The sequence below is a fragment of the Ambystoma mexicanum genome, chromosome 1q, assembly GCF_040938575.1.
Source record: "Ambystoma mexicanum isolate Mex_15411 chromosome 1q, UKY_AmexF1_1, whole genome shotgun sequence".
NCBI classification, from domain to species: domain Eukaryota; kingdom Metazoa; phylum Chordata; class Amphibia; order Caudata; family Ambystomatidae; genus Ambystoma; species Ambystoma mexicanum.
The window spans coordinates 320,453,784-320,474,643 of NC_090922.1; the positions used below are offsets into that span (position 1 = coordinate 320,453,784).

The 20,860-nt window shown below is 42.6% G+C and overlaps 1 protein-coding gene across 1 annotated transcript in view; it reads right to left on the minus strand.

The window, feature by feature from the left end:
• RHPN2 (rhophilin Rho GTPase binding protein 2) overlaps window positions 1–20,860 on the minus strand; it is a 398,731-nt gene that overhangs the window by 99,155 nt on the left and 278,716 nt on the right. The window contains exons 12-13 of the mRNA XM_069639162.1: window positions 14,024–14,100; window positions 12,970–13,116 (exon numbers count right to left, since the gene is read on the minus strand). Of these exons, the coding sequence (XP_069495263.1) occupies window positions 12,970–13,116; window positions 14,024–14,100 (224 nt within the window). The remainder of the gene's footprint in view (window positions 1–12,969; window positions 13,117–14,023; window positions 14,101–20,860) is intronic.

The window sequence follows — 20,860 nt, forward strand, 5'->3', positions numbered from 1 at the left end:
ACAGATTCCTGCTGTGCCACACTGAAGAGGAGAACATAGCTCCTGGAGTCGGGCTCTAGGATGTCTACGTGTGGACCGTTTTAGTGATGGCAGGGGACACAAGCATGTGGCGGGTCATCCCAAAATATTAACTGGAAATAATGAATTTGAGTTTCAGGGTCATTATAAGAAAAATAACTTGTCAAGATTGGTTTTGTGCCTCTGAAACTCTCCTTCCAGCCCTATGGCAAATTATGTCTCCACTCAGACACTCACTTTGTTCAGGTCTTTGACAGGGTTCAGCTTTAGGACTCCCATTTCCCAGAATGAACGGTTTCCGCTTTCTCTCTGTGCTTTGGAACTGAGCTCTTTTTCCTGACTGCAGTGTTTCTCTTGCATTTCTCCTCTTGCTTCTAGTGATTTTGTAGGATTATCGCTTTCCTTGTCTTCTTTGTCGGTCTCCCAACTTCGAGTCTCCTTCTTGCAGCTCTACAGCATTGTGCCTCAGTAATGTGTCTCATGTCCATGAGCGCTGTCTGTAGCGGTTTTGTCTCACTTGTGCGTCTTCATTTCCTACACCTCTCCCTCTAACCCTCGTCCACCAATAATGGTAGTGTCTTTGGCACATCTCGCTCAATCAGCTTCCTTCCCGACTTTAATTAGGTCCTGTGCTAGCTACATCACAAACATCTTCGCTCTTAGGACTTCACTAAGTGTTCTTGCCCCATCTGGCCTACCTCCATCTCTTGCTTCTATAGCAGTCCACTTCTTATGGCCTTCTCAATCATTCTCCTTATCTGCGGAACTCATCACCTGATCATAAAATGGAAGTTAGGTTTCCAAGTTGCTAATCTGTTTTTCTTCAGCAACATTACGCATCATGACATTAAACTTTATCCGAACAGCCAGTGTACATGCCCGAGAAATCAAGTTCAGGAGCAGTGCCACGTTCCCTAGCCTACTAGGTACCTATGGCCAAATCATGCATACCACAGTAAAGATCAAAATGCATTTGGGGCAGCTCATCCATAAAAGGTGATGGGGCAGCAACTTGTCACCCATTAGGGATGAGCAAAGCCAGCCCAGTGAATACACAAGAGTGCATCCTCAGGTGCTTTCCGCAGCTGAGGACATTCTCCTAGGCTGGCGTTTGTGTGTAGGGAAACATGGATTCCCTTTCACAAATACAGTTTTCCAGTGCACATACTCAATGAGCCGGCAAGGTTCAGGAGGGTTTTGCTTCCCCACCCTTGCATGGCCCATTGAGCATGCAGGCAATGGAACGGTGGGGTCAAATGTGCCAAGCGGGCACTTGCACCGCCTCGCACATTATCAGAGCTTGGGGCAGTGCGATGGTGGTACGCTGGCTCCACCGCACATGCTTCCCGACTGATGTTTGCGTGCTGCGTGGAACCCGGTGGGCCATTGTGGGAGAGGGCGTGAAGCTGAGGTGGCATCTGGTGTCAGGATCTAGGCCGCATGGAAGAAATAAAAGTCTGCATACGTGCATGGAGAGTGTGTATAGGTGCATATATGAATCAGAGTATGTTGTGTGGGCACATGTGTGAATGAGTTGTGTGTGTGTGAATGAGATACTATATATGTTGTATATGGCGCACCTGGAAGTAAGCGAAAGTAAACTGTTTACTGTTTGGACCTGTTTGGATTTCGGTGTTTTTCGCTGCGCTTGCTGAGGATTATCCCATGTGTTGCTGAATCCTTTATCATGGCCTGACGACAGGAGGAAGTCTTTTCAGGCTGCACACATCTTGCCTGACCTGCAACTCCCCTGTGATTGGAGCTAGCGTTTGTGACACCCACTTGTCCCCGCCCTCCCTCTGCTTCTTAACCCGAGTGAACAGCGCACTGCGCGCGCACCCGGAAGTAAGCGAAAGTAAACTGTTTACTGTTTGGACCTGTTTGGACTTCAGTGTTTTTCGCTGCGCTTGCTGAGGATTATCCCATGTGTTGCTGAATCCTTTATCATGGCCTGACAACAGGAGGAAGTCTTTTCAGGCTGCACACATCTTGCCTGACCTGCAAGTAATACACGACGAACTTGGTGAACATTTATATACTATTCCTCTCAGCTTTGCTGAGAAGCGTTTGTGTCCTGTGACCCGCTAACACCCTGCTCTTTTTTTTTCTTTTCTATTTTTGATTTATGCAGCTCCCCTGTGATTGGAGCTAGCGTTTGTGACACCCACTTGTCCCCGCCCTCCCTCTGCTTCTTAACCCGAGTGAACAGCGCACCGCGCGCGCACCCGGAAGTAAGCGAAAGTAAACTGTTTACTGTTCACTGTGAACAGTGAGCTGTGTTTGGCCCTTGCTTTCGCCTTGATTCATAGACAAAAGGTAAGAGAGTATTGAGAGGGAGAACTAATACGTGTGAAAATGGTCAAAATATACTCCCTTCGGACGCATATGCCGAACATTGAACCCCTTACTGATCAATCCTATGATTTTCACACCACCCCAAAGCGGAACACAAACGGACCGTTAAGTCGTGGGTCCATAAGAGGTCGCTCCATGTCTCACACAAGCGACATAAGGAAATTCTATGCTGATTGCGCACCAGGGTTGTCTGATATCATTGTTAAAGAAAGTGCAATAAGCGGCTCAAATGTAACGGAAGGTCTTCCCGAGAAAAGGGTGAATCCTATAACAATAGCTCATGTAACTCCTGCTGCAATAGACTTGTGTGGTGAGACGGTAGCTCATGCAACTCCTGCAGCAATAGATTTGTGTACTCCTTCCGATTCATTGCTGGCAGCCTTTTCTGAACGAAGTCTGTTAGGCGATTTAGCCCTCCCAACTACCAAAAATAGTAACTGAGATTCAGATTCATACTGAGCTAGTGCAACTGTGTAGTGCCACAATCCCTGAAGATAAGGACACTGACTGTAATAACGACAACGAAGAAGCCTTACAAACAACCCAAATTGAGATAGAACCCTTAAATATTGAGCTCCCAGAGAATCACTCTGGTGCTGATGATAATGAAGATCACTTGTCCCAGTCTCCTGTAATGTTTCCAGAATGTACAAACGATTCTTCTATCCTTTCCATTTCCTTTACCCAACATTCCCCTAAACATTGTGAACGTAGTAAATCTGCATCACAACAACCACAAGCAGCTACTGCTTTGGCTCCTACGGAGTTAACTCTGCAAGCCATGAACGCTGCTTTATTCTCTTTAGCTAAATTATATGAAACATTGGATGCTAGATTATTGGATCAAAACTTTTTACTCAAAGAAATGTTGGAAAAGAAAAGTGATAAGTGTCATCATACAGAAAGTGTACTGCTTAAAAGCTCTGATCCACATAAAATGCATACCATGTTGTCCACGATAGTAAAAGAAGTGATTATTAACATGAATGATAGTGAGAGAGTACAGCAGAGAACAATTGTAAGCCCTTTGGCCGAGAATAAAGAAAAAATCAGCCCTGGATATGATAGTGATGATATGATCGTTAACACACCAACTAGCGAGATAGTCCAACATGAAACAAATTTAAGTTCCATGTTGACGAATGCAAAAAAGACTAGCTCTGGATGTGTCAATCATGATGTGACCTCAATAGAAATAATTGAGCAACAAGACACAAAAGTTAATGATGTAAATGTAATAGGAGCGGAAACCACTGTGAAAGCTAAGGGAACCCCTATTGCGTTGTTCCCTGACAATGGAACATATAACATATTTAGTGTGATGAAAAAAGGAAAGAAACTCATGTCAGATACGCAGGTTGAGTCCAAAAAAAACAAAAATCAGAAACTGACTAAAACACAGAAGAACAAGAACTCGCAACAATGTATTAAATCACTATCTACACCTGATAAGAGAATACAAGATAAAAGTGCAGAAATCGTAAGAAAATACATTGCTATTAGCAAAAGCAAAATTAACTTCCCACCTATACGATTGGTCCTTAAAGGAGTCAAAAACTTAGTGGTTAATGAAATGAGATACGAACCGCTTGATGAATTGGTAAATGAGTTTTCCAAACAAGAGCAAATGGAAGACCCTTTAAAAACTTTTCCTCCCTCTCAAATAGTTCAAGCAAAAGAACTAAATGATGAAAATGAAATAAGACACCGAGACACTTCATTTAGAACATTGGAGGAAAGACGAGAAGAAATCATGAAGTCAATGGGTATATTCTTCTCGAGAGACTGTCATAACTCCGAAAATGGGTTGTTAAGAAGGAAGGAAAATGATAATAACCCGATGGGAGACCATACGCCAAGAATTTATGAGACTAGGGCTTATCAAAGCGATGTCAGCTTTAGAGCTAAAGCAGGGACTGAGCAGACAAAACAATTGTCGTTGAATAAACTGCATGAAAATAGAACACCTTTCAGAAATAATCAGAAGAAGTGTAATGACTCTACTCATGTAAGTCTCATTTTGAAATGCCGCGGTGGCGAATTTGGTCTATATGATCTAAATCGTTCCTCCGTATTAAACATCTTGCGGAGTGTTCAATTACTGCAGGAAATTAAGTCTGAAGACTTTGAACAAATAGAATTTATCAAAGATCATGACAATTCTGTAGTTAAAATTTGGATGAGGTCTGCAATTGTAAAATATTCGATTTGGCAAGCACGTAATGAAATCTATAATCTAGGTTTCTTGCTAGATAACCCCACGGCTGAAAATAACATAAATGGTACCCTTCCTTCAAATGTTGCCAACATCTATCCCTCATTACAAGATAGTGCTTATACGAACAATATGAAGAGCAAGGTACAGTTAGCCGCCACATTTATTGAACCCATGACGATTAAATACTCTACAGCAGGTGATAATCAAACGAAAACTATAACAACTTATCCACAGAACAAATTATATAGTAAATGTTAGCTATCTAATAAGAGAAATGAAACATCTTTTCAGCTGGCATCCTGGAATACAAGAGGACATTTGCATCTTGTAAACTCCTCTAGTTCTGTTTTAGGCACATATGACATAATCCTGTTACAAGAGACATGGCTTACTTCCCCCCCAGTGTGGGAAAATCACCATATCATCCTTGAACCAGCTATTAAATCTGCGAGAGGTCGCCCGAAAGCTGGACTTCTCACTGCTGTTAAATCCACTAGTGGACTAATTGTAGAACCATGGGCGTCCTATAATAGCTATATACAGCTGGTTCGCATCTCTCATGAAAGCCACGCTATTGCATGTATCAATATTTATTGGAACCATTTAGATATCACTGAAAAACGATTTTTCAAAGATCTGATTAAGTGTTTGGATAAAATCGATAAAGATCACTTGATCAAATCTATAATCATTGCAGGAGACTTAAACATGAATTGCATGAATGACAGTGGGAGCAAAAAGAAAGAAACTAAGGAAAAGTGAGAAATTTGATGTATGAGAGAGGATTTGTTATGGTAAATGGTGCAGGGCGATATCCCTTCCAAAACCACATGGCAGCAGGGCAAATTAACGTCCACCATTGACTATGTGTACACCAACTCTGAACTATTTTCCACCATTTCCTCCTTTGAAGTATTAAAACAGACTAAGAGCGATCATAGTATACTGCATATGACATGGCCCAGATTGAGTGAAATTGCTACCAAAACTAGCTCAAAATATATGACCAATCTAGAAGTGTCCACCAAAGGTCATAGATTTAAATGGACGTCTAATAACCTGAATGAACTGCTTGTGGCAATAGCATATCCTAAAGATATTTTAAAGCCAGACTTACAATATATATGCGGAGATTATGTCAGCACCCTTGAGCTATTTAAGAAATCGTATGGGACAGGTTATAAGCCCCAGAAATACCATTCTCATTCCTATGATGAAGAAATCAACAGTAGGAAAACTGAGCTTAAGAGGGAAATTCGACAAATCACTCAACAGAACCCTAGTGATAGGATCTCTATGATATCCAAGTGTAAAAATCGTTATAGAAACTGGATGAAACAGAGGAAAGCTAAAATGATGCTAAAAGATGCTCAGTCCATGCTCCATTCTATCTCCTCTAAGAACTCTGCTCTAGTATGGGGCCTAATTAAAACTGTGTATAGCCCCAAACAATCTATAAGACAAATAAATGCAGTATCAGAAGAAATATGGATTCAATATTATAACTCTCTATATGCCGAAACCCATTATGCTGACAAGCCATATGAGCAGAGGCACGATAGGCTACAAGACATCAGTTTTGACAATCTGGACATTGAAATGTATATAAAAAAACTGAGCAAGTCAAAAGCCCCCGGCCCTGATGGTCTCTCTAATGCAATGCTGAGGGCTAATCCCGAGACATGGGCTGTCATTTTGGGAGTGATATTCAATGAAGTTATAACGAGCAAAAGAATTCCTGCATCGTGGCAAAAATCTATTATTGTCCCCATTTATAAAAAAGGCGACAGATTGAATCCCAAAAATGACAGACCGATTGCACTTCTTGATGCGCCTGGGAAAATCTTTGCCCGTCTAGTATTGAGAGACTTTAATAAATGGACCAGAGAAGCGAATTTGAATGATCCTTACCAAACGGGCTTTATTGTGGGTGTAGGAACCTCGGTAAACTTGCGTACTCTGGAAGTCATAAAACAACATGAATTACAAGTAAACCAGCCTCTCTACATGGCCTTTGTGGACTTTGAGACCGCATTTGATTCTGTGTCGAGAACCCTTTTATGTGATAAATTAAAGAAAAATGCATGCCCAATGTACCTGATACATTGGATAATGCAATTTCACACGGGGACATCTATTCAAGTACGTCTGTCAATGGATGGTACACTTTCCAAATCAATCAAAACATACAGGGGTCTGAAGCAGGGGTGTCTGCTGGCATCAACTCTTTTTAATTATTTCATCTCTGATGTGGTAAAGAAATTTAGCTCAATTCTGGCAGATGCCCCGCGCCTAGGTAAATATCTTATACCATGGATGTTTTATGCGGACGACTTAGTCCTACTAGCGAAAACTATTAAAGGGCTTCAAAACCTACTGGATCAACTAGAGAAATATGTACAAGATAATGAGCTAGTAATAAACATCCCGAAAACAAAAATTCTTAAGATTGTACCCAATAAAAAAGCCAGGGCATCTCGTCTCTCGTTATCTCTAGGAACGAAAATATTGGAAAATGTTACCCAATATAAGTATCTAGGAATAAATGTAAACACCTCCAGAGCAGATACACCATATATTGACGAACTAAAAATAAAAATTGGAACCTCTATTTCTCAGGCTTCTATTATTAATCATAGATTTTGCACTTTTTCTTTGAAACCTATAATCACCTTTTATTGTCAAAGGGTTGTCCCAATTGTTCTTTATGGTGCAGAAACCAAGGCTTGGAGAGACGAGATGGTCTGGCAAAGATTGGAAGGCCAATTCTGGAAAAAGGTCCTACATATACCAAAAGCTGCTCAGATGTGTTTATTGAGATATGAATTGGGTATCTCTTCTCTAAACTGTATGTATATGTGGAGATTATGTAGCCTGTACAGGAAATGCATTATGGCAAAACAGGATGATTCTTTACTGCAAATCTTGTCTAGTTATACAAGAACGAGTGAGCATAAAGCAGTGAGCGTGTGGCGACAACAGATCAAAAACTTTATGGTGAAAACAGAGGTTTCAGAAGAGCTATTAGTTATGAATCCTGAAAGAGCGAAAGAAAAAATTATTATATGGGATTGGGTAAAGACATACGAGGATTGTCAAAAGACTGCGCATGCCACCCTCCATAAAATCACCATGAAAAAAGTGCGAACTACTGAAAGCTACTTACTAAAATTTCCAGGTGCGGAACCAAGAAATGCATTTCTGAGGTTCAGAATGAACTGGTGGTACACCAGAAATAATCTAGCCAAGTGGAATGTCATTAGTAAAAAAGAGAATTTCTGCAGATTTTGTAAAAAATCAGACAAAGCAGAAACTATATTTCATCTGATAGCAGAATGCCAGGTGCTATTACCCATGAGAATTGATTACTTTAAAAAGCATTTCGAAACATACACACCACTTACAATTGAAAATTTTTGGTATCGTATCTACAACACACAGATAACTACGATAAGATTGGCTGTTGTGAATTTTCTAAAAGCACTAAAATTAAGGGAATATTTTTCAACAACGTAACAGATCAATGATTGAATATGTGCAGCTACCTTTGTTCTGTCTTGTTCTATCTGTTTTTATATGTTTTTATATTTACACTACGGATTTGATGTCTTGGAAGACGGTGTAAAGAAAATGTAATTTTATTTTACGCTACACCCTAATGGACAATTATGTGTGTATGATAAGTATTTTCGATTTTTTTTTCCCCTTTTTTGAATGATGAACTAACTTTTAGTATTTTATGAAAATTTGTTGAATTTTTGTTTTTGTTTTGTTTCTCCTTGCTTCTTTTTCTTCTTTCAAATGTACTTTTTTCTACTTTTTTTAAATTTATTTTCTTTTTACTAATGCTAATTTATAAATGTAAATTTATATTGAAAAGTTGATTTATCAACTAAATCAATAGAAAAAAAAAAAAAAGTATATGTTGTATGGGTATGTGTATGAGTGTGCGTGAGGGGCCAGCCATGAACATTCCTCTTATTGTGGGGGGCTCATTGGTGCAAGCATCATGTACTTGATTTCTGACAAAGGCATGGCATTTTTTACTGGCATTATATGGATAAAGCCAACAGGAGTATCTTCTTATGTGACCATAATGGCCTATATTGGTGCAGCCAGCATGGCCCCATTTTCTGTCAGTGGCATGGCATTTTATATTTGCATTCTAAGCAAATTGATCAGGAGTATGTTCTTAATTGTCTGTATTGGCCTAAACTGGTGCAGACAGCATGGACATGTTTTCAGAGAGGCATGGTGTTTTATTTTTTATTGGCATTATGGGAAACCAACATGAGGAGTGTACTTATGTTGGTGGTGAGGTTCTTTGGTTTAGGAACCATGCACATGTTTTCAATTCCACTGATGTTATGACTAAAGCCAATATGATAAGTGCTCTTATGTGATGGGGGGTGGGGGGTCATTGCTTCAGGCAGCATGCACTTGTTTTCTTACAGTGACATAGCACTTTTACTGGTATTGGGGGCAAAGCCAACATCACGATGAGTGTTTTTATATCTGAAAGGGGGTTATTGATGCAGGCAGCATCTACATGTTTTCTTTTAATTGCTTTTTTTACTGGCATTATGACCAAAGCCAACCTGAGTTTTTCCTTATGTGGGAATACTGGCATATATTGGTGCATGTTGTTAGGCAGAAACCTGTGCAGTTCCCTCTGGGACCACTGCAAAAGATTTAGGTTTACAGGTGTTTGGCAGTAAACCCACTTGGTAGCAGTCTGTACCACACAGATTCACTTGGTAGCTGTGGCTGAGCAGTCAGACTTCCCTCAAGAAGAGTTAGGCAGTATACAGAGTATTCACAATAGGTCAAGATCACACAATAAAACAAGTAAGCACTGACCAGGGCTTGGTGTAAAAGAGATATAATTATTTATTTAAAACCACATCTAGAAAAACACACAGGCCCTAATAGTAAGCAATTCAAAAACACGGTCACTAAACGATATACACTCCCTTAAAAGAATATTAGACAAGTCTTAAGTAAAGCCCCACTTATTTTCAGACAGTGGTGAGCGCTTAACGTAGATGGCACTCTAATAGTTTGTTTTAAAAAGGGAGAGAAAAGCAGAGAACAATTTGAAACAGATCCCAACACTTTTACAAGAACAGAACATGAGAGGAGGGCAAAGTAAAACCCTGAATTCAGAGTCAGTAGGCCGGATCCACTTTAAGGGGATCGAAACGAAATGTGTCCAAGGTCACACGGTTGCAGTGCACAAAAGTCTTGTAATGATTCAAAAAGGAGTTGGACCAAAGAAAGGGACCAGTTAGAGGGTCAAGGCGGCCAGCCCAGTCCAGAAGGTTAAGGGGCTATTATTACCTTGTAGCAATCTTTAGAAAGGGAGGCCTGGCGGACACGGTACCTTAAAGTGGTGAGAACGCTCCAGCGGGGGCAGTTGTTCCTGGCAGCGGGTGCAAGTCGGTGCTTCGTCCGGGGGAAGAGAGGATCTCGTCGTGGAGGAAGACAGGGGCCCGTTGTACTGCCAGGGAAGAAACCAGCCGCAGAGTTTCTCGGTACAAGGAGCGTTCCGTTGATTCGTGGTTCAGTGGTGAGTGGCTATCCGGCCGCCGGGGTGCTTGGCACGGGCAGTTCGACCACAAACCAGGCTGGGGTGCAAAAGAAAGAAAGGTAAACTGGTTGTGCCCACCAGTCAGGGGAAGAAGCCTCTCCAGTCGGGAGATCTTCTCTGTCGTCGGGAAGTGGTGAGTCGGTTCCGCAGGGCTCCACCGGTGGTGTCGTCGTGGTAGGTTGGCTCAGCTTCTCCCTCGTCGGATTCTCAGGTCCTGTGGCGACTTCTGAAGTTCCAGTCCCCAAAGCCCTGCTTTTATGCAGAAAACCCCCATTCACTCAGCCTAGCTGTCACTCAAACATGCTAAGTGGTGAGCCGGCCGGCTCACCACTTGGGCCAATCACACAAGAGTGCGACTCGAGTCACCAAGGTAACTCAGTCCAGGGTGCCTAAACCCCCTTCCAGACCCCCTGTGGTACCCAGACAGAGTGGCACCACTTTTGGAGGCTTCTGTGGAGAAGCCCGCCAAAAAGTGGAACAAAGGGCTCGACTTGGGTTGGAGTCACAGAAGAGAACACAAACGCCATTTTAGAATCGAGTCTTGGCAAAAAGTACCAACCGGAGAATTAATATTAATTAAATAAACCGGCGGTATGTGCGAGGCTATGAGAATTAAATAATTAAAGTTGGTAGCCTCGAACAATGGGAAAATCCCATAGAGAAATATTCGCGGTCGAATATAAAAAGTAGTTTCCACTGCCACCAGCCAAAACTCGACCAGGGGGGACGGAGACGTGCCCCCTCGACTAACAGACCCCGGGGCAATCGAATTGCCCCGACCAGTACGTCCACAATATGATGGTTGTTACTGGTTTCTGTTAATAATTTGGGACTAGTAAAGCCAATGGTGACTTTACATGCCCTGGGAGACAGTAGTCAGTCCCAGGGTATGGAGTCTATGGTGGGGTTTCAGTAGGACACCCCTGTGTTACTGCACGGAGGGTGCTGTGTAACACACATAGGAAAAACACATGAGACCCTATGGAGCAAAGGACCCCATAGCTCATAAAACACATTACCAATCAAAGGAATACCATTAATCAAGAGTGGGAGAAAAAGAGTCTCACTCTTGGCAGGAGGAAAAAAACAAACTCCAGAAATCCAGCAAGCTGCTGGGGGACTCACTAGGTTAGGAAATTCAGCTTAAAGAGAGAATTCTCCCTAACACATGTTTTTTACAGTGGCAGAACACAGGCATATGTTGTGGGCAAAGGCATCAGAACAATGTGCTGAACAATGCTCCAGAAAATGCTTCTTTACAGTGTTGGTGACTTGGCATCTATTAGAATTTTCATGTGCTAGCCTAAAAAACTGATTGTAAACGGTGTGGATTTTTACACCATTTGTCACACAAAGTGTGTTGTAAAAGGCACCATTTTAACATAATATTTAAACAATGTTCTCAGGGGGAGAATAGTCTGTGGTTCAGGCTCCCTCTACGCTCTGTCGCTCATGCATTTTAACCAATGCCTGTGTTTGCTACCCTTTTATAGTGTTGGTTGCCAAAAAGATTCTGGAACTGCTGGATGTCATGTTGGATTGTGGCATCAAGATGGACAAGTCTATGTACCCCTTAGAAGTGCCAGTCACCATTTTACTTTGAGGTAACCAGACTGGAACCAAAGGTAGGCTCCGTGTTGGATCCAGTACCCGCCAAATACTGAAGCCAGTGAGAGGCAGGCCTATTGCCACGATCATCATAAGGCAGTTGAAGGAGCGAAGAGCAGGGAGCAACAAATCCACTATCCATGTAGAAGATGGCGGTCCTGGAAAAGAGCAGGCTTCGGCCATTGGAAGATTTGCAAATGCCAAAGTGTGCTACCAGTGATAATATAGAAGCCAGGTAAGTCAGAAGCGTGTAGTGGCGCAGTGTCAGTTGGGTTCATTGGCACTTCCTGACTGGGGACGAGCTTGGCTGCTGGTCTTGGGTGCTGGTCTTGGAGCAATGAGGACCTCAATGTTAACCTTCTCTCATGGACCTCATTTGCAGTGCAGGTAGTACCCGATATGGGATACAGAGGCAGTGGCCCAAATACCGATCCTAAGCAAGTAATGCGTCAGTATATGTGATTTAGCATTGTCCAATGAAGGTGTAGTTTGGGGCTCAACAGCAGATGCAGGGGAGACATAATCAATAGATTGAAGGCCGAAAGGTCAGCAGGGAAGAGGTAGTTGATGGAAAGGGGCCCTTTAGTTTCACAAGGGCCATGATCGGTTTCTCTGCCATTTTGGCTCCGGAGAAGGGCTCCTGTGGTGCTGTATCTTGAAAACTGAAGAAGATGAAGACTCACTCGTGGAACTTTTAACCATTCCTTTACTGATTTTTCTTCATTGCAGGCTCTGCATCCGGGGCTGTGTCCATTTGCCCTCTGTCCTTCCAGATCAAAGTGAACACCTTTGTGACCCGCTCCCGGATGGTTTTGGCAGGGCATTGCCCTGGAAAGATATGCAGATGCAGAAGTCATGATCCACCCGAGTGCTCCAAAGACAATTTTCAAGGCTTAAACCCTGATGTTTCGGCAAAGATATATGCCTACAAAAAAAGCGGGTAGAGAAAAGTTCCAGGAGCTTGCACTTGCAAACCCTGGTGGATTTTATAGCATTTACGGATCCAGTCAGTGCCTGGAGCAATTTTAAAGATGGGGAATCTGGGGTAATAATGTATTAATTGGAACTACATTTTATATTTAGCCCTTTTGGTAATTGCTTTGACTGCAATCTAATAAAACACAGGGCAGCCATCTGAGGTACTGATGAACAAATAATGATTGCACAGCTTTTTACTTACTGCTGCATTACAAAGTGGATCCAAACAATGGACCTGTACTGGTGAGCTGCCTTTTAACGTAAATCCGTGCTCTATATCTTCAGCATTTATAGACATAGTCCGTGGAGCTGACCATCTTTGTTTTGCCGAAAATAGCGATAGGGGCCCCTGCAAGTGAAAAGAAACAGTTGAGTGACAGAGCTACATTTCTACTTTGCAAGTCACTTTTCTTACTCTTAAACAATGGATCAGAAAATATTAAATGACATTCATTTTATTTGTACACCTCTAATCTGTGAGTCTTCTATCTCCTTCATGAGGAAATTCATGCTTTAGAAAATAACTTCCTGTCCAAAGGACAACTTAACTCTTGGATCAGCTTTTTACACTTCGCTTTACACATTCCATATCTGCTTGCCCAATCCTGAAATTCAGCAATTTTCATTTTTGACACAAATCCCCCAATTCTATGCATTCACCTCTTCCCATTTTCTCCTGCTCATTTCAGGGGTATTTGTTGGATATGATTTCCTGCAGATATAAGATATGGGGATTATAAAATACACACAGTCCCAGTGTAGGGTGTGCTCCTCTGCAGACTCCATGCACGCATCACTAGGTTTGGTCTCTGTAGCTGTATGTTATGTTCCCACATATTCAACATGTAGTCCCCACATAAACATGTCCGTGTGTGACTGCATTCTGTGCATGACAAAGAATTTCCAATTGGATCAGTGGAAAACCGCAAGAAATCTGGGGATGAAAGCAAATAGATACACAATTCCAAATAACTAAAAGCTACAAATAGATACATGTGATATGAAGACAAAACCTCACGTGCAAACATGGCCTATTGTTATTGCTCACAAGTGCCTACTTGCCCAGCTCCCATAATTTGCACACAGTTCGCTAGGCATTTACAAAGCCGTATACACGATCTAATACTAGGATTAATAGACAGCCCCATACCATAATACAAATATATGCTAAAATGAGAGCTACATGGTTAAATGCATTCTTAAATCAAAAGCATATTTCACAAGCAAATGTTTGCATGTATTAGAATCATACATACCAGCCTACAGAAAAAGTCTGTGACTTTCATCTTCGATAGTTCGGGTGTAGAGATTTCTGCTTTATACTCTGTTTTGCCTATGGGGAAATGCAACAGGATTCATTTATTGATTTTGTTAAGAATGTACTTTTTACTGACACAGAAAAGTAACAGCACTGATGGACATTTTCATTTTACTTTGGATACTTAAGGCCTCGTTACGAGTTTGGTGGTGTGGTAAAAAAGTGGTGGTTATTTTGCTCCAATTACTGCTTGCTGTCGATTCGCCAAAATCGCCATGGAGTCCTATGGACTCCAGAAATGGGGAATTACACGGCTCTACCACCACTCTGAATCCCGTTGTAAACCCATAGGATGAGTGGCAGTAACAGTAAATGGTCGTAATAAGGCAGTGTATCTTATCAAATGTTCTCAGGTGCCAAATAGACACAATGCAAATCATTTCCTCTTATGCTATTTCCCAAACTATTAATACTAAGGGGCATAGCAGGCTTCATTGCTCCTACACACTCATTCCCTTAGATACTTTCTGCCACAGAAGGACCATGGAACATATCCATATAAGTGAATAGGGAGTTGGGTGAAAGAAAAATATTCAGGGGCAGTATCCATATTCAGAATTGGTATTAAAGGAAAATGACTTAGTATTCAAACATATAAAATCTCTCTGCAGGATGTTTAATTGTGAAAAAAGGTTCCCAGCAATGCTTAACAAATTGGATGGTGTGGGTTTGAACCACTGAACTTGCAAACAAAGTCTCAAATAAAGTATCAAAGAAAAGGTCATATTTAGTATGCAGGAAGCAGCAAAAAGGGATCTTTAGATTTCCCGAATGGGATGAATCTTTAAGACATCCGGTTCTAGCTGCACTTCCAATGGTAAAATGAGGAATAAGGCATTCGGGAGGACCCTTGCTGAACCATAATACACTGCAATGCATGCAAGTATCCATTAAAATAGCATTTATTATGAGCAGACATGTTTTCGTTAATGCTGACATGTGACTGAGCTAGGGGGAGGGAAAGCTGAAGAAAACGTTTCCTTCTGAGCACCCGCGATTGGACAATAACCGGCCCATTACGAGTTGAATGGGCCGGTAATTGCCCATTCGCGGGTGGCAGTATTGCCGGGCTCCCAATCCCCATTCTGCCCCATAGGGCAGAATGGGGGTGGGGAGCATGGTTGCACCGGCACCGTTGATAACGGTGCTGGTGCAATTACGTGTTATGCTCGCGGGTGCTGCACAGCCCGCCAGGTCAGACCTGGAAGGTTGTCAGGCACCCGCAAGCAGAAATCGTAATTCGGCGGCACGGTATGAACGGTGCCAGTGCCTTACCGGCACCGTTCATACTGTGACCGCCAACATTATAATGAGGCCCATTGTCTATTTGAAGTCTCATTTCCCATTTATCAGAGAACAGGAAAAAATGTTGCCAAATGTGTTCAGTAACCTTCCCTACCTCATTCTGAGAGAATATGCTTCTTCTGTCCTACCCTTCATCATGCATGGCAGGAGATCATTTGTAAAGTGGTATTGAAATGCAATATAACGTGGTCTTTGTTAGGTAATATTTTCATATCAATGATAAATCTTCAGGACCTGTGTCTTATCACTGCACTGGTAGATTATTTTTCCCTATACCTCACTGAGTGGGAACCTTTTTCCACACTCAGAGTCTTTTACTCTTTTTATGGATGTCATTTTTAAGACTCTTCATAGTGTCTTTTAAAGGTTATCCTCTTTGACAACTTTTTGGCAGTAAGTGCCTATTATTGCTGTGTTGCCCTAGTTGCTCCCTTTTTAACTTTCTCTGGCTAACCTTGTGAGAACTACCGTTCCCAAGGGTAGAAAGGATCTTTGGATCCCTTTTACATTTTATTAGGCGAGGCCAGCACCCCCCCTCCTTATGTGGAGTGCTGGGGACATACTGAATATCCCCTTTCTCATTTCAAATATAACATTTATGTTACAAGGACAAATTTACATTTAATGGCTGGTGGCAGTGAACCTTTTTATTAATTCGGTGCACCTTTACCGCGGGCTGTTTACACAGCCTGCGGTAAAGGCACCCGTGGCTGCTCATTTTACCAAAATGGTTCCCGTCTTCTTTTTTGCCATTTCAGCGTTCCTTGTCCTTTCTTGTTCCTTCCCCTGACATTCAGGGAAATTCCTTTGTGTGATTTTTATCTTCGGTGGGAAGCCTGTGGACTTTGAAAAGTATATATGTTTTACTTACCTTGTGTTATCTGTGTGCCATCCTAAAACAAGTTAGAGTTATTGCTTATCTCAATCTGTGTTCCGCTGATCTTAAAAAGAAACTGTAATAGAATATTACAACATTAGGTCTTACCTGCCTAGAATAGTTGTGTGCCATTCCTGAAACGTGTCCTTTAGATTTAGCTGACCTTTGCTTTGGTTGCCTTGAGCATCCAAAATTAGTGTAAAAAGTTCTTGCTTATCTTGGACTGTGTTCCACTGAGCCGAAAAGCAACTGTAATTGTATGTTACACCAAAAAGATCTTACTCACTTAGTATAACTATGTGTTATCACAAAGGTAGTTGAGGCATATACTGTTACTTGAATCTGTCTTCCCCTATTGAGAAAAGTATATTTGCAAGTTGGTTGACTATGTGATTTCCTTGTTGGGTGTCACTGTATAACTGACAGGGTCTACTACCCTTCTATTACTGAAAGTAATCAGAAAGTAATCTATGGTTTTACCCCCGTAGAAATACTGTTAGGTGTTCTAAATAAGGTCTGTGCTTTGATCTGTGTATTTAAAGCATAGTGTTGTGTTTTTATAATGTGTGTATATGCGTTATGATTGTACTTACTTACCCTAGAATCTCTTGGTCTGCTTGTATATAAAATAAACCTTTTATTTTTACAATACATAGTGGGTCAGTGTTTCTTTTGACCATATGTATAATACAATTTCTCTGTACTGATTCTAAAGCCCTCTCTCCCTCCTAAAATACGCCTGGCTGCTCGGTCTACTCTACCGTGAATTCAGGTGGTACAGCCTTATACTAAGAGTGGAGTATTGTACTGTCTCAGTTGTATGGTTTTACTAAGGCCTTAGTTGGACTTCAGAAAAACTGTGCTAACAGTCTTTTGTAGCACCTGGATGCCATTTAGGGGGCCTCACTGGGCTTATTCTTGTAAGAAAAGATGGGGGCGTAGGGTGTAAATGGGATAGAGGGACAAGCAGAAGCGAATCATGTGGTGTTGATGGGAACAGGCTGGAATGATCTGAATTCTCAGTGCACCTCTGGTTTGGAAGTGAGGATTTAGTATGTGTTTGTCGGGCAGAGCCCAAGAGCTGATAAAATCACATTGCTCTGGGCCTGGGTTAGCTCCTGATGAGGGGGATAAAGAGGAGAGCTTTATCAGAACTCCATTAATGATGATGTGGTAACTGATAGGCATGTGGTTGCCAGGGGGGAGAAGGGGATTTGTGCGTGTATAATGTAAGGTGGTAGGGAATTTTAGAGGGCAGTCGGTTAGTTGGTGAGAAGAGGTGTCTATTATTCGGGTGCCAGTGAAGTATACAGAGAAATGGGGCATTGTGTGGTATCTTTTCAATTTCAGGTCTGACCACCACATGTTGGACTCTTTGTAGTCTGTTGAGTAGAATAATCTAGAGAGTACAAGTGCAATAACTGGTTTTGTGCATTAAGTTCAAGTAGGACATTATGTGTAGATCTATCAGGAGCTGTAAGCAGCAGCTCCTTACAATGGCTCTTAACTCCATTTTCCTAGTGTAAGACCACCGTCCATCATGATTTTGTGGTTTCTGTCAGTTGTCATGAGCAGGTTTCGGAGTCATTTGGCCAGAAGATTGGTGTGGGGTTTGATGGTGTTGTACCTCAGAGGCAGAACATACATTTTGTTTTGGCTGGGTTCAGTTTAAGTATATTTGTAGTAATCCAGGAGTCCATGTATGTAAGGCATGTGCAGAGGTCTGGTGTGTTCGTTTTAGAGTCATTTGTGAGCTCGTCAAAAGTTTGCGTGTCATATGCATAGCTGAAGCATGTGAATGGAGTTTTTAATAAATTCCAGTAGAAAGGTCATGTTGATGTAGAAGAACAGAGGCGAGAGAGTGCATTGTTGGGGTACCCAGCATGTCCCCTTGCAGGGATATTACTTGAAAGGGGTCATATGTTTTATTTCAGTCCTCTTGGTCAAAAATAGAACGGTCAAGCGTGGAGCGGTTCCTTTTCCTCCAATGTCCTTTTTAGTTGGATCTCATGGCTGACAGTGTCGAAAGTGAAGAACAGTCCAGCAGGATGAGTGCAATGTGTGAGTTGGTGTCTCAGTTGTTTTTTTAGGCTCTCCTATATTGAGCATAGTGTGGATTCTGTTTCACTATTTGGCCTGAATCTGTGCTCTGACTTGTGTAGGAGGCTATTGATTTCTATGTATTCCCATAGTTGTTGGTAGATCAATTTCTCGAGGAGTGTGGCGGTGAAAGTTGTGTTGGAGACTGGTGATAGGTTTGACAAAGGCATTGGTGAGGGTCAGGGTCAGCCCTGTGCGCGATGGAGGCATTCAGTAATACCGATGTAGGTACTTAAAGTGTATCAGCTTGTATCTGCCATTAAGAGCCACACTTCTTGTTTCCCCGCTGCAGTAGCCCCACAGTCAGCGCTTCCCCTAGTGATCTTTCCCACTTCACCCGAGATGTGTCATCCCTCCTATTTCTGGTGTCTATGCATTTATTATACAGTGTAGACAGCACTCTACTACAATCATTTTTCTAGAACACCTGGGCCAAAATAGGGGCCGGTTCAGAGGGAAACCTGTGAAAAATACGCTTCAGGGAGTCCCTCAGACAAAAATACATAAACATGTCTAGTGGTGTAACCTCCCCTTTACGTTTCATCTCCTCCATCGACAAGAATCGTCCCTCAAGGAACTGGTCCCTGAAGCTGGATACATTCAGGCACTTCATGAGGTCTCGCAGGTCAGAGGCACTCCTGGTATGTGTATGGTATGTGTATGGCCGGGAGATGTGGGGAGTAAATAACTTCTCTCTTTGCTTTGCGCTTGATGCAAGCCCAGGATTTGAAGGTCAATTATATCAAATTCAGCGCCCTCAGGGATCTATCAGTAGATGTCAATATGGTTGCCCTTAATAGATATGGGGCTGCCAGCGCCCACTTCACCTCGATGTGCCTTTTATCCATCTGACCCCCGAACCAGTACAACAGGTATCCCGCATGTGCTGCCTCGTAGTATACCTCAAAGCCAGGAAGCCCTAGGCTGCCTTTCTCCAAGGGGGCTGCCAATTTCTCCCAGGACACTTGTGCCTGTTTTCCGGCCCATATAAACCGCAATATCTCAGAGCGTATCTTCCGGAAGTACTCCTTGGGGGCGAGATTGGCACATTGAGAAAGACATACAGGAAACGCTGAAGTAGTACCATTTTAACTAGCGATATTCTCCCATATAGATCAAGTGGCATTTCCATCCATCTGTTCACTGACGTTATGCATGGCTCTGCGATAATTCCCCTTGTATAGTTCTTCTACGGACCTCGCTATGTATACTCCTGGTACCTAGTGTGAGTGTTGTGCCATTGGAATCCCAAGTTACCAACAAACCGTGTGTTGCCTGCTGTGAGTAGGAATAATACCGATTTTGTGGCATTGATTTTCAACCCGGAGTAGTCCCCAAAGGTCACCATGTCCGACATGACAGGGCCCAGGTTCCGTTCCGGATACTTTATGTATCACACCATGTTGTCCGCATAAAGAGAGGTGACCACCCTGTGTTTGTGCAGTTGTATGCCCCTGTGAATATGTCAGCCCCTAATTCCCTCCGCCAGCGGTTCGATTGGCAGTACTAACAGTAATGGTGAGAGTGGACAGCCCTGTGTGCCTCTCCCCAAAGGTATATCTGCAGTTAGTAGGCTGTTTACCCGCATTTTAGCACTGGGTGAGGTGTACAGTAATCAAACCATGGCAATGAATCCCTCACCCAGTCCCATTCTGCAGAGAACCGTGATCAGGAAGGGCCATTCCACTGAATCAAATGCTTGTGTGGCGTCCAGCAATGCCGCCACTACAGGCTCGTCTTGCTGTACAGCCGACAACAGCCCGAACATTCTGGGATTCTCATAGGAGGTGGCTCTTCCGAGTATGAATCCAGATTGATCCGCTCCGACACATTTGTTCATCAGTGGGGCCAGCCTGGACGCCAAGATTTTTGACAATATTTTATTATCCATGTTTATTAAGGATATTCGTTGATATGAAGAGCAATCGGCAGGTGTTTTTCTGGCTTTAAGAGAATACCCACCACTGCCTCTCGCATCTAGTCTGGCAGGCACTCAATCTCTAAGCTCCGTCGATATACCTCCAGGAGACGTGGGGCTAGTTTAGGGGCAACACATTAATAAAATTCGGCTGTGTAGCCATCTGGTCCCAGGGCTTTCCTGGATGGTAGCAACTTCATTACCGACTGGACCTCCTCTGGGGACAGGGGGCGGCCCAACCATTCACTCACCCCCTCTGTACACGCCCTCTGTACACCAGTATAATGCCATCTGGTCGAGATATTCCCCCATTTCCTGTTGCAATACCTGAACATGCAAGGAGTATAGTCGGGTGTACTAAGTGCAGAATTACTTGACAATGTCGACGTCCCCGAACTTCACCTCCCGATGAGCGTCCTTGACAGACAGGACTCAACACTTCTGTGTTTTCAATTTGACCATCCTTGCTAGTATCGTACCCGGGCGTTGTCCTTCCCCGTATTGGTGGGCCGTCGCCGTCTTACCCCACAGGATCTTCACTTTTCTCTGAGTTGCTTCTTGATTCTATGTTTGGC